The sequence below is a fragment of the Chelonia mydas genome, chromosome 1, assembly GCF_015237465.2.
Source record: "Chelonia mydas isolate rCheMyd1 chromosome 1, rCheMyd1.pri.v2, whole genome shotgun sequence".
Classification (NCBI taxonomy): domain Eukaryota; kingdom Metazoa; phylum Chordata; order Testudines; family Cheloniidae; genus Chelonia; species Chelonia mydas.
Window position 1 is genome coordinate 261,910,373 of NC_057849.1, and position 14,693 is coordinate 261,925,065.

At 45.6% G+C, this 14,693-nt stretch overlaps 1 protein-coding gene across 1 annotated transcript in view; it reads right to left on the bottom strand.

Moving 5' to 3' along the window:
• LOC102943211 (solute carrier family 23 member 1) overlaps window positions 1-11,747 on the bottom strand; it is a 73,456-nt gene extending 61,709 nt beyond the window's left edge. The window contains exons 1-3 of the mRNA XM_037884111.2: window positions 11,694-11,747; window positions 7,330-7,482; window positions 5,574-5,731 (exon numbers count right to left, since the gene is read on the bottom strand). Of these exons, the coding sequence (XP_037740039.1) occupies window positions 5,574-5,731; window positions 7,330-7,482; window positions 11,694-11,747 (365 nt within the window). The remainder of the gene's footprint in view (window positions 1-5,573; window positions 5,732-7,329; window positions 7,483-11,693) is intronic.
• Between the last annotated feature and the right edge of the window lie 2,946 nt (window positions 11,748-14,693).

A 14,693-nucleotide genomic window follows, 5' to 3' on the forward strand; every position in this document is an offset into this window, starting at 1 on the left:
TTTTATAGAAACCGGAAAAGGAGACACATGATCTAATAGTTAGCGTACAAATTGTGGGTATGATTGATGCAATATTACAATTATCTTTGGTAACTGAATATCGAATGGGGAACTGTTGGGATGGTGCCAAATTGGTGTGGTCATGCAGATTTGATAAAGGACTGGAAAAGCCTGCGTGTGTGATCGATATTGAACCTATTGGTCAGTAAATATGGGTCCATCCAAAAGGAATATCACAAGCACAAAGTTCCAGCATGGAGCACAGGCCGACCTGGTTATAGTGACCCTACAGCAAGGACACCATGCAGAGAGCCAGAGTGAATAATTGATGAGTGAGTAAACGTGGAGTGGTCTTTGTTTGGTACCCCACCCCAAGCCCCTTTCAAAATACTAATCAGCTAAAATTAACTACACGCCCACTGGGCATGCTTTTAAGACATGTGACTCCTTTGAGGGAAAAAGAGTATAAGAATCAAGCAAAGTAAATTATTGAGAGATGAGAAGGAGGAGAAAAGGGAGAGGTGCTTGAAGATGCTGCTAGACAAAGTAGTCAAAACTCTGCTCTCTGGGCTCCAGTAGGACTGTGACCAGAGGGGTTTCCAGGCAGCCAAGGCCTTGCCTCAAGGGAATCCAAGATAGACCAGACCTGGAAGGAGGAAGTTGTCCACAGACATGGTAACTACCTTCTCTGTTTGCCAAGCAGGAACTGTGTGAGGCTAGCACAGGACCCGTTTGTGTATGTTTGTGAAAGACAGGCTCACTAAGAGGAATGTATAGCTCTTAATGTATAGTTCTTTAATGTCTAATGTAGGAGTTATGTGCTTAATGTAACCCTTTACTGCTTGTGTAATTCCTTCTCAAATTAACTGTAGGTGTATACAAGTTAATTCCTGTGGACCTTTTTCATTGGTATGATAGTAATCTGCTCCACTGGGAGCCATTAAAGGGGTAGTAGCCCCAATGGCCCAACAGGGCAGGACCTCAGAGCAGAGAGGGGGAAGGGGGGTCAGGGACCCTGGGCACTGGGGACCGTTCTGAGTGTGGACCCCAATACTGACCAATGCCAGTACAGTAAAACATCACAGTTTTTCATCCCTACATCTTTCAGTCTCTTTTTACCAGGGCTCTAGGATGAAAAGAAATGATTATCTCTCGGGAGCTCTTTCAGTCTGGGCTCAGCTAGCCCTGTCCTCCTCCTCTGTAACACTTCCTTCCTTCCTTCCCTCAGGTTACCTAGCTGAGGGCTAGTTAGTTCCTTACCTCCCCAGCCCCTCCTGATTAGCTAATTGCTCAATCAGCCATGAACTGGGGAAGCTACTGGAGGCTGCAGTGATCAGAGTGCTGACCCAGCTGCCAGGCCTCAGCACTCTGTCACATACTTCCCTAACAGCAGACTTTCACCCCCCAGACACACACACACCCCCTCCCCACCTTACAAGAGGCACTTGCCTCTTTAGATTCCCATTTGCCCCCAGGGTGGGCTTGTAGGGCCCCATTTCTGGTCCCTCTATCTTCCCCAAACAGAAATTGCATTTTGAGGGTAGGGGATCCCCCATAACAGTGTCTCAGCCTTCAGAACTTCACATCATGGGCATCCTGTAGGTCCACTCTTTTTAGCCTCTTCCTCCTGGTCTTGGGGTAGGGCATGCTGTTTTTGCCCATTCTCCTCCTCCTAAGGCAGAGGTCCCCAAACTGGGAGGTGCACGCCCCCAGGGGGACACAGAGGAACCTTTTGGGGGGCATAGCGAGGCCCAGCCCAGCCCCACAGAAGGAGCACCACCCAGCTCCTCCCTGGCCCCGGCTCCCAGCCCCATGCCTTGTCCCATTCCCAGCCTCACCATGGCTCCACTCCTGGCCCAGCCTCTGCCCCCCCAACCTTGGCCTCTGATCATGGCTCTGGCTCTGCTCCTGGCACCAGACCACCCCCAGCCTTGGCCCCCTTACCTCTGTCCATGCCCCCCTCCTCCAGAGCCATGGCCCCACTCCTGGCCCTAGCTCAGGGGGGCAAGCGTGGACAGGGGAAAGGGGGGCATGACCCTCAAAAGTTTGGGGACCACTGTTCTAAGGCCTCCTGTTCTCCTAGCCCCACCTAGTCCCTTGGGTTCTTCCCCTCACCTTTGCTGTGACCTAGTTCCCTGGACTTCCCACCCCCTGGGACAGAGCTTGAATTTCTCTTTTCAGCCCAGTTCTACCTTTTCCTTTTCACTTAGCCTGGTTTTATTTTCCTGTGGCTTATTTCATTCCATCTAGGGCAGTCTAATTCTGCTAACTTGGGCCTTCATTATTTCCCCCTTTTTGTTCCATGTGGGGTCCCGGATCCCCTGTTTCTTCCTATAAGGGAAGATACTCCAGTCAATACCCACTACTGCTGGATGGGGTATTCTCTCCACTATTCCCACTTGCTTCCACGCAAATTTTCCTTTTACTTCTAGGGGTACCTCTGCTATTTGGCTTCTCCCCATCAACACATTTTATCTCTACTTTCTCATCCAGGAGCTTCACTAAATCTCCCTGGATCAGTTAACATCCCAAGGCTCTAGCCGCTCTCCCCTTTTGAGGCCTCCATCTCACTTTTATAGGGACGGTCAGCATTTTTCTTTTAGCCACATCCTCAAGAGCCCCAGTCCATGTGCAGAATTCTGCAATCCCACATTTCATCTCTGGGCAGTCCCATTTTATATGACCAGGCCTTCCACATTGAAAGCACACAATCCCCCTTTTCCCTGACAGTCCCTTTTGCCTCCTCCCTTTTCTTATCAGAGTTCTTATCACTACCCCTTCTCCCCAGTCCCAGGCACATAGGTGGGCAAACCCCTTTTCTGGGAAAGTCGACTTCCAAGAACTCTTCTGAGAGTCTAATTGCAGCCTCCAGGGTGGTAGGCTGATGCTTGCTCACCCAGAGTCAGGTACTCCCTGGGAGGCTCTGGAGAAATGGTTCCACTATCACCTGGTCCATAATTTCCCCGATAGTTCAACTGTCTAGCCTTAGACCAGGCTACATGCTGGCCGGCAGCTTTTGGTCATGTGCCCTGGGTTGTACCACTTTGGTCCATCCAGCAGCCTGAAGTTTCCGGTGGTATTTTTTGGCAGAAAGCCCGATCCACTCTAAACTGGCCACCTTCACAACCTCATAGTGCCAGGCTGCTCCTTACTCAGGGAGACATAAGCCACCAGACCCTCCCCCATGAAATTTGGCACCACCTGGAGGACCTCAACCAGCTGCCATGGCTACTTTCTCACTTAATAGGAATGGACCAAGGTCATCAGTTAGGCCCATCTTGCACAAGAACCATCCATGTAAAGGACTCCCACTGTCCCCTCATTGGACTTGCACTTTCTGGACCAACTGTTGTTGCACCTAAATCTACTCCCTGATGAACTCCTGTAGGCTCCACTGTTGCTCCACCTCCCAAGCAATCAGGGATTCTCTATCAAATTGGTGGCACTCCTGGAAGGTCTACGTCATCCATTGCAGCTCCTTCTGCTGCACACTCACCAATTGCAGGGTCTTTTCCATGCCCAGGTACTGAGTCTTTTCCCCAGCTTTCCCCAACAAACTTTCAAACCACCAGATGCAGGGAGAATCAGGATCACAGGACAACCCCCAGCTGCAACAGTGCAATGCTCTGACCCCATCCTTTGATCCCCCAGAAACTACTCAGACCCACTTTCTTTTAGTGTTCAGTCTGTATTTTATTCTAAACCCTTCCACTGGCACCAGTACAGTGCAACATCACAGATTTTAATCCCTACGGTCTTTCAGTCCCCTTTTACTAGAGCCCTAGGAAGGAGATCATCCTCTCTTAAGGAGCTCTTTCAGTCTGAGCTCCTTCCACACCTTGTAATGCTTCCTTCCTGGCTTTTGTCAGGTGAGCCAGCTGAGAGCTAATTAGTGCCTTACCTCCCCCAGCTTCTCTTTCTGATTAGCTAATTGCTCAATCAGCCATCTCTGGGGAAACAAATTGAGGCTTCAGTGATCAGAGTGCTGACCCACTTGTCAGGCCTCAGTGCTCTGTCGCACCCTGGAATCCCAGATTAACAAGTGGTACAAAAATACACACACAGAGTATATCATCTTCACTACAGAATTAACCAGGTCTCTTACTTGAGTGTTGCCCCTACCCTGCACCACCCACATGCAAAACCTTCTTACCCAAGTTTGGTGGTACTTTTAACCTGCGCTAGCTCCCCTTTCTGGGGCTATAGGCTAAAGTACAAATGAGGCTTTCAATTGGGTGCGTAGCCCGCCACGGGTGGGTAGCCCACCCACTTTGCAGTGATGATGCAGGCTAAATCACTCAAGTGCTGCTAGTCTTCCAGCGCCTTCCCACAATTCCCCACATGTGCCCAAAAGAACAGACAAGTTCTGCCACAATTGACTGGGAACTCCCATAGGACTTGGATGCCTCAATCTCATTGAGGATCTGGGCCATTGTAACTTGGATATGGCTTTGTGGTGTGGCTGCTCAGACCCAGGCTAGGCTAATGCAGGTGCTCAGATTTGGGTGCTGATCACCCTTTCTTTTGGGTGAAACTCCCGCTGCTCCACAAAATGCCTCTGAAGGGATCTTTTCCAAAATGTGATTCTGAAGTAGTCACAAGGGGTGGCCATTAACTGAGCCATTGACCTTGCCCACTCTAGGAAAATTTAGTGGCTGCTGCTAACCCAGCACCGAAAACAGTTTCAATGTAAATAAATGGAATAAAACTGCATCCAGCACCAGTTTAGCAACTAGTTGAGGCAAGTCTTCTTGAGACAATATTGATAATGGTTTTATCCTGTCTACAGTAGCACTTAAACCAGTGCAGCTGCCTCCCTTGCTGATAGCCCAGCCTGAAGGACAGTTCCTCAGCTGGTGAAAACTGGTGCAACTCCTCTAAAGTCAGCAAAACTATGCTGACTTACACCAGTGTACAATCTGGCCCACAAGGGTAATCAGAGTGAAAGTTCTCCCCCTTCCACTTCTTCATGCCTCATTCATTCCCCAAGGCAGCTACAAACTGTTGAAAAGGTGGCATGATTTCCATCTCTCCCTTCCAAAACCTGCCCAGCGTTAGCTTAAGAGGAAGCTTTCAGACCTATCAAGGAGGTTGAACTTTGCCCCTGCAAGGTGCACGTCATGCCATCCCTCTGCTCTACTCCACATCCCTGGTCTTCTGAGAAAGCTTTTCACAAACTTATCCCATAACCATGGTCAATTCTTTTGTCTTCTTTGCTGGGTACAGAGAATGTTTATTATTTAGTGATTTAGTCCTAGTGCTGATCCTGGCTGAAAGTAAATGGTCCCTGGTATTGTTCCACATTTCAGAGCACAGAGCATGGTAGCAGGGTTTATCTTTCCAGCTGTCACTCAGAACACCATTTTATGAGTCGTTGCCCCACTGATCTGTAGCAAAAGGAAGTCCCTATAGTTCTGTGTGCTCTGGAACATGCCCTAACAGCCACGAATAGCAAATCACTCTCATTCATTAACATACATCACAATTAACTAACTGGAGAGCCTATAGCAATTACAGCCTCCAAATCACTTTCACCACCTTTGGATAGGTTATATTGCAAGGATTTTGCCTACCTGACTCCAAAGAGGACTTGAAGGAGGGTACAAATTCCCGAGACAAAGAAGATGGTGCTGATCAGGTGACCCTGGGTCAGGGGGTCGTGCTGCAGGCAAAGCTCTTTGGACAGGATCAGAGGGATGGCTACAAGACCACCCAGAGCTGTCAGGTAGTGCTAAGAACCACAGAGAAAAGATCGGCATGAAAAAGGGCTCAGTACCTACCCAGTATAACTATTCTACTGTTGAGGGAAGGTGAAAAGCCACTCGCAGATCAGGACTCAAATGACACCAACAACACTAATTCTTGATAACCTTAATTTTTTCTTAAAAGTTTTATTTTCTGGTGGGGGCTGTTCTAAAGTTTCTGTCAGAGCTTTAACAACCTGTCCCAACCTTATCCATTTTTCTCACCTTACCACCACTCGGCACTCTGTAGAAACAACAGTACCTAGTTCCCAAGGGGGTGTCCAATGGGAACTAGCACATTTCCAGGGTCTGGAGAAAGCTATTTTGGGGGCTCTCTACCAGGAAAGGGGGGCAGGTTACTGGTGGGAAGTATCAGGTTGGATTTCTGCCAAATGTGTGTTTCAAGCCACTCTGCTTTGCTCTAGGGCACCATCAACTCCCTCAGTCTGCAGTATCCCTAATGACACTGCTCATGCTTCCTTAGGCCACAAGCCACTACTGGGGGATATCAGCAAAGTGGGTGCAAAATGCTACCAGATTAGAACCGTCCACTCATTTACCCTGGTGGTAGTGTTTTATACTTTGTTTGCATAGGTGTAAATACGTGAGATGCAAAGAAGTGGAAAAATCAGGCCCCACCTTTTTAATAAACCCAGTAAACATGTGTGTGTGTAAAGACTTAATTACTCAACATAAAAAGAATCTTTAAAATCCAATTTTCTTTTCACTATTAATGCTGATTGTGCACTTCACTCAGCTTGGGCAATGAAAATAGAGCTTTTGTTCCTTGTCAACATCACTTTCTGCTTCCCATGCACTAGTATGGTGCTGCAACGTTTGGGATTCTAACACTGCAGGAAATGTTAAAGTTCCCCCAAAATAACTGTTGCTTTCATTAGAATCTTTTTAATTAAAAAAAATGATGGAAATATTTCCAGTCATCTTGGGTTTCATAAAACCTTGTTTTTACAGAGCCCAAAGTTTGAGTCTAAACTAAACTGACAAGATCACTTTACGAAATGAACAAAGCATGAACTATCCATCAGTGTCCAAACAAAGCCAGCATGACTGTCTTAGTTTAATCATTGGTAAGCATCTTACCATATATTCTACCCCATTGGCCTGTACTGTATTGCCCAAGTTGGGTGTATTTCTCTCGCGCAGTCCTATAAACTGATAGAAACTGTACTGTTTCTTTTTCGTGCTACTTCTGCTTAGCTTTTATTGTAGTAGAGTCACAGAGGGCCTGGAGTCTTTAGATATTTTCCATAACACTAACACTGGCGTTATTCAATGGGCTGTCTGTTACTGTTTGTCCTTAGAGCACAAGCTCGCTGGGTCTGGGACTGCATCTGCCTGCTTGTACTGCATTGAGCACAATGTAAATATATATCAAACAAAAACAATCTGACCCCATGCACTTAACAGGGGTGACTTGACAGCACCAACAGCCAATCAGATGGTTTCAGGCATGGCCAGTAAATATGAGCCATTTCCTAATTCACATTTTACTTGTTGAGCAGGGCTATGAACAAGCCAATAAACCTCCACCCACCCCATTCCACCATGTTCTTGAGGGTCTCACCTGAATCCCTAGCAGGATGCAGAGGTACCATGGTGGAATCTCAGTGACAGAGTACACTAGTGTACTGCAGTTCTTGCCCTGGTCTTTCTTCTCTTCCTTTAGGCCCTTGGCATGGAGTTGAGACAAGGCACTGTATTGGTCTCCATCTTCAACCTGTAGGGACCCGGACAGAACATTCCTCAGTTAGAGCCTCATTCAGAGAGGTATTCATCACCTGCAACTCTCATTGACTTCAGTGGGATTGACTTCAGTGTATGTGTCTCAGGTTCTTGTCAACATGTGGGAAGGGGGGTAATTTAATTCACACTAACTCCAACCTGGCTGGGAGAGGAACAAGAAGTGCATTTAAAAACAATGTGAAAACTGTGTGTGTGTGTGTGTGTGTGTGTGTGTGTGTGTGTGTGTGTGTGTGTGTGTGTGTGTGTGTGTGTGTGTGTGTGTGTGTGTGTAGAGAGGATCCAATGAAACTCATCATTTTGGGAGGTGCAGTCCTCTGGGTTACCCCCCATTTCTTCTTTTTATCCTTCCCCTTCTTACCAGGCTGCACTGTGCACTGACCCATCTTTGTAGCTGAGAAAAGCCGCACATGCTGCCTACCCTATGTGTTGTGATACCAGTCAGCTCTGTGTTCTTGGGGAACCAGGGCACAGTATCTAGCCTGTCTCACTCATGAAAGACAGCAGCCCTCTCTCCCCCCCAGTCTCTGCTGGAACCAAAACGGATCAGAGAAAAGACTTGCAGAGAGCAGTGAAGGGCATTGGGAGACACACATAGACCCCTCCTGATAAGGGTGACAAGATTAAGGCATCTCTATTAGCATACTGAATGGAGAACAGAGAACCGCACTGAACCCTGGGACCAGAAAAGCAGGGAAGCACTGCATCATGGGGGAGCTCTGCTCCAGATGTTAATGAACCTATGCTTGCACACACCCAGCTCAGCAGTGATCAGACCAATTCTAGTAATTAATCCTTGATTGATATCCAAAATACTGAAGCAACGTAATTGCATTGTAAGCTTCCTGGAAGAAAACTCCACCCATAGCCAAGAGTGATCAGTTCCTATTGTCTAGCCTAAAGAAAACCCTTGAGTCATCAGTTTACCCATAAACAAATCTAGTGTTCTCCCTTGAACCATTGTTGTTTCTCTACAAAAACCCCTACCTATGTTCAAGTATTCTGATGCATGGACCCAAACTTTGCACCAGTTCCACTGCGACTCCATCTCCTGACTGATCGTGCTGGGGGCTCTGCCTGTCTCCAGCACTCAGGACCCTGAGCTACCACCATCACCTGGGAACCCCGACCAATTCAAGCCTCATGGAGTGGGTGAGATCCCTCCCTCTGTTTCTCTGTTTTCTTTTCTACCTCAGCTATTAACCTTTAATAATGTAACTGTTATGTTTGTTTAGCCCTCCTTGTGTAGTTATCACTGTTATTCAATAAATAACTTTTATGGCTAAGCTGGTTGTTTCTCTCTCTGAACTTTACTCTTTTGTGTTTTTAGCTTTCCCATTTACTCTGCAGCAACGCTTCTTTTACCTAAGCTAAAGATCCCTGTAGCGCCCAAAAATACCGTGGGGTTTGCTCATCAAGTGGGTTATTACCAGTACAATTGTGACGTGAAGCTGGGACAGGGATGTGCTGAACCTGTGGCATATAAGGGCGGCAGCTGAAAGTGCTGCTTGGCCCATCCTATTGAGACCAGGGGCATATAAGGGGGTCAGCTTGAGAGTGCTGATTGACCCAGTCCACTCGGACTTGCTCTGTTCGTGTGTTCATCTGATTGTGGGACTGAAGGAACCCAGCCCTGGGGAACCTAGGGCCTGCAGGATAGCTCCATTGGGAAGGGACTTGGAGAAGGGAGAAGTAGAGCTCCATATGAACACACAAGTGACACAAGCAGTACATTAATAGAATTACAGAACACCTTCCCCCAGAAGAATAACCCTAATAAATGAGCAAACCCCAAAGTACTGGGCAAATCTGGTAACAGCTGGACTATGGAGATGGTTTTGTACCACCACAAGACACGTTCCTCCTCCTTCCCAATCCCCCTCCGTGGCCAAGCATGCTGTATGCACAGACAACCCAGTGTCCACCAACCCAGAACTCTGCTCAACCAAGAAACAAAAGACCCAACGAGGTGTTGGCAGGGGAGCCCTTGTTAAAGCTGCACTACCTTACTAAAGGGAGGGTGGGAGCAACTGCCCTGCCGCATTCCTAGGGCTAACCCAGCCCTGACGAGAAAGAAAGGCTCCCTCGTGGAACATCCCTCGACAGAGAAGCTCACCTTCCCTTTCAGCCAGACCTCAGCATGCACAGACTGTGAGGTGCAGTGGCAGCGGGAGTATCTTACACTCCACGTGAGCGGCTTTCACAGTGGGAGCTGGGACCTTGGGGAGAGGAGAAGCAGCAATGGTTGGGCAGGGCTTGGAGTGGGTCTCTATGATCGCAGGCATTAGGGAGCTGGGTAGGTGTGTCTGAAACAACCCCCCCAGAGAAAGTCAGTCTCCCAATGAAGGGAGCAAAGCAAATGATACTGTAGAGTGAAGAAACAGGAGCAGAAAATAAATACAACTTTTGAAGTCAAAATAAAAAAGACAAACTGTGCACATATATCAAATATGCAGGTGTGACATGGCACTATTTTCATCAAATATCCAGATTTCTGGACCTTCATCCTCAATAGACAAGCTAGTCTACAGCAAGCGCGAAGGCCTAAAACATATTGGCTAACACATTTTAAAACCCTATCTCTTGTCCTTATGTAGACTGGCTGGGAGCATTAAAAATAGCTGGATCCAGACAGAAGCAAGCTCACTTTCTGGAGCTCTTGTTCAGAAAAGAAGCTTATAGCAAAGTAACTAGTACAGTGTATGTACCGTTGCCAGTTCCACATGAATGCCTGATCCTGCCTGGGAACCTTGGGAAGGAGAGAGCACGAGGCACTGCTGAATGGAATCGACCTCTCATTTTGGGAGAAGCAGGAACAAGCAGAAGTCTCTGTGACAGGACAAGCCCTTGCCTCCTCTGCAGCAGGGGGCCTGAGCAGGACAACTCTTGGATTCTGTCTTGTTGCCTGCAGCAGAAGATTCGTTACCGATCCGTTACAATTATCAGCCTCAATCCTGTGAGCTCAGACATCCAGGTCGATCCCCGTGATTGCCTGTTCTCAGCATAAAATCGGAGTCGTCATTATTTTGACCAAAAATCTTGACAGAATAAATATGAACTGCTTGAAACACAAAACCCCAGATGATCAAGGTAAGGGAGGATTCAATCTTTAGGAAAGTTAGAAGCCTGAACTGAGCTGTGGCTGGGAGCATTTTAATAATAAAAAGAATAACCCTTTGCATTTCTACAGCACCTTCCACATGAGGATCTCAAAGCACCTTACCCGTGTTACCATATTTACCCTCATAGCCTTCCTGGAAGGGAGCTAAGTTTTATTTTTCCTGCTTTACAGATGAGGAAACTGAGGCATGGAGCAGTAACTGATTTGCCCAAGGTCAAACAGAACAGTCTGTGGCAGAGCAGGGAACAGAATACAGATACCTAATTCTTAACCCTCCCCTCAGGATATGAGCAACTCTTCTTGATTTTAATGGAAGTTACTTGTATCCTGAAGGAAAGAACAAAGTTCCCCATCTCCTTAGTTCCCAGTCCTGTGGTTTATCCACAAGACCATCCCTTCTCCTCCTCCTCCTCCTTCTCCTCTGGTTTCCAGGATTTCCAGCACAGTTACACAGCTGCTAGTAACACGGCACATAATTCACTCATGAATTTGCTACTGTACTGGAAATCTGCAGGGCACTGTGCCTAGTTCACCCCAAATTCTCTCCATCAACCTCTCATCAATTTACCTCTTTTGAAATAGACCCATTCCAAAAAAAAAAAAAAAAAAAAAGAAAATCCTTGACCAGTTTTAATTTTCCCTACCCTTGTCATCATATAAAACCTCCAACCCAGGGAACAAGAGGCAGAAGGTTTAATCCCTTCTGAAACAGATACGTAAACTATAGTACAGCAAGTCAGTTCATCTCCTCATCTTTTCTCTCTTATTTATAGAATACAAAAAAGGAACTCCAAAGTCGCAAAACAGCCTTTAAATTACTATTGTACAAGCAACAGGATTTAGTGAAGAAGATAGCAGATCATGTCAGCCTCATCTTTACAAAGGACCCTAGAAAGACTGTTCAATCTCTCTTCCTTTCCCCTTTCATTCACTCTAACACACCCCTTCTCTTTCTCTCTCTCTGCTGTTTCTTTTTCCCCTTTCCTCCCTTGCTCCTGTTAGCTTTCCTTCTCAGAACTCATACAAACTTTATGCAAGCTATACTTTTCTTAAAGCAATAAACTCACCATAAAACTGGGGTTCTCCAGCCCATTGCAATCTTTGACTGCGGAGTGCGTCATTCCTTCCAATTTTCTTCAGTGGCTCACTTTAAACAAGAAAGATTAGAGGAAGGGAATCTTCAAAAATCATTTCATGTTCCAATAAATAAAATCCTGAACAAACAACTATTCAGCAGCACAGGAAGCCTGACTTCTAGGAGCCCAAACTCAGTCCCAGCCGTTCATGTAAGAAGTGTTGTCAAGGAATTTTCTTTTATTTATTTGTCCGTCCTGTGGAAATCGTTCAACTAATCGTTGCTTAGAAAATCAGTGCTTGGAGCACACTAAGAGGCTGCTCTTCTCTTCACAGATTGCATCAGTAAATGATGCCAGAAAATCCTTCCTTGCTAGGTAAGGGATCACAGGTAGGCAGAACATTTCCTTGTTTGCAACATTGTTGATTCAACTCCGATTAACATTTTCTACCTGGGTTGGATCCTCTGAAAAAGCTTTCATTGCTCTTTAATAAACTCAGTTTGCAGACAGCTTTCCTTACTCTGCATGATGAACAGGGTGGAATGCATTACTGTATTTTTTGACTCAGGTACAACCCAGTCATCCTGTATGTGAACCTTCTTGCAACATGAAGAGAATGAACAGACATACTGGATCCTATCTCAGACCACAACCAATACCTGAGACTTGAGAGGAAGAGGGGAAAAAAAAAACAATGCACTCGGTCAATGGTGCAACTCTTTACATGGATGTGGGCTCCTGACCACTGACAGTTAATGACTTGAAGCATGAGATTTATTTACCCTTTTCTTAATAAGTGCAGCTGATACAATTTGATTATTGCTCAATCAGCCCCTTTAAAAGTCAATATTTAACTCACTGGCTTCCTAAGGCTGTGAACTACATAGATTGAGTGTCTCCTGTATGAAGCAGCACACCGCCTAAATATACTGATCACTAATTTGGAATGTCCCTTTGCTTTCATATTATGAAGTAGCATTTAAAAAAAGCAGTTTTGTCTGACATTGACTACATACCCTTCATAATCATAAATGTTCAATCATGTCTCCTGTAACTTGTCTCCTTCCCAGGTTAAATAATCCTACGGCAACATTTTCAAAATTGGGTGCCCAACCTGAAAAACCCTTGGCCTGAATTCCAAAGCTGCTGACTATCCACACCATCTATTCAATTGGCTTCAGATAGAGCTGTGGCTACTCAGGACTTCTGAAAACCCAGGCCTCCAAATCTTGAGGTACCTGAAATCAGGGAACACTTGTGAAAACGTTGGCTCTAGACTTTGCACTCTTATCAGATAAGCCTCTCCTTATATTTCTAACCACATGTATTGCCCTTTTCTAGAACTTTGCAGTTTGCACTTACAGCTATACCTATCCTCATTGGCGGCGACCAAAACTGGATATGACACCCCAGGTCAGCTCCATTTCCTTGTGCACCAACTCTGAGATCCTCAGAGGTGACTAATGTCAGAGTAACAGCCGTGTTAGTCTGTATTCGCAAAAAGAAAAGGAGTATTTGTGGCACCTTAGAGACTAACCAATTTATTTGAGCATAAGCTTTCGTGAGCTACAGCTCACTTCATCAGATGCATACTGTGGAAAATACAGAAGATGTTTTTATACACACAGACCATGAAAAAATGGGTGTTTATCACTACAAAAGGTTTTCTCTCCCCCTACCCCACTCTCCTGCTGGTAATAAAAGAGGTGACTAAGCAGCTTTGAGAATCAGAGCCCAAATAACCACTCTTTAATCATGCAAATCCCTCAGAACACCTCATCCATGAAGCCAATCAATGCTAAACCACCCTAAAAAGAGCAATATGCATATGGTGGTGGTGGGAGCATGGAAACTACACTGTTTTTGAGAATGGACCATCTCCTGCCTATCCAGTGCACTGCGTGTCTAAACCACGTTGCCTACTTCTTGTTTCACACAATATCAGGTACAATAATAGTGCTTAATAAATAATACCCAGGAGGTTGTATCATTGTTAAATTACGAGACTATGATTAATACTTTTCCTTTTTTTAAAATGCATCCACCCCTCCCTATGTGCTCTTTCATATGTTGTCACACCCTCAGCAGATGCCCTCATTATCCTCCTACGTTGACTCCCTAATATTAACCTCTTTCCATTCAAAGAAGCAGTCGTTTGCTGTGATGTTTCCTACCTCTTCATATTTTTTCAGTCCTTCACAAGACTTTGCTCTTTCTGTGATTATTCAACCTCCTTAACACTATTTTATGAAGGCCGTCATCAAAAAATCTTTGGCCGTACTCCAGCATTTAGCCAGTGATTATTTCAGAAAAACAAAGTCCTGTCACAACCTCTCCAACTGACATTTGGACTCTAATTAGCCAATGTTCCTTTTTTTCCCCTTTGATAATATAACCTTGCACATCCGCACAATACAAATGCATAACATCCCCAGCTTCGTTGCCAGGTCCTCTCACTTAACTGTCCATACACCATTATTAAGCAAATTGCAGGGGGGTGGAGGGGGGAAGGATTATTTTTTAAACTTTTCTCATTAGTTACAATGGTAGCCAGAGAAGATTTAAAACTGAGCTGTTCCTGACTGTTCCTCCTTATTAGAGACCCCAAAAGGGTGTCCTGGCCAACTTCCACCCTGGATAATTCCATACTGGTGAACTAAATGTCCCTGCAGTTTAGAATGGATACAGTAGTCGTCTTCACTTTGTGTCTCTTATGGGATACGTGCTCCCCAGTTGTGAAAAAACTGAATTCTAGGGCAGTCAGATATGAGAAATAAAAGTAACGTGGCTTGGAAGAAGAGCTAGTTGGAAAAATATGCAACAAAAAATAGGAATAGTTTAATGGAAAATGTTTTGTATTTTCTCAGCAGCTCTGGTTGGTTTAGATGAGGAAAGAACTTTAAATATGCTTCCCATAGCTAAGCAATAGACCGGAGCAAATAATTCACAACAAAAAATGTACCCAATAAATGTAGGCCTGTTCTTTTACTT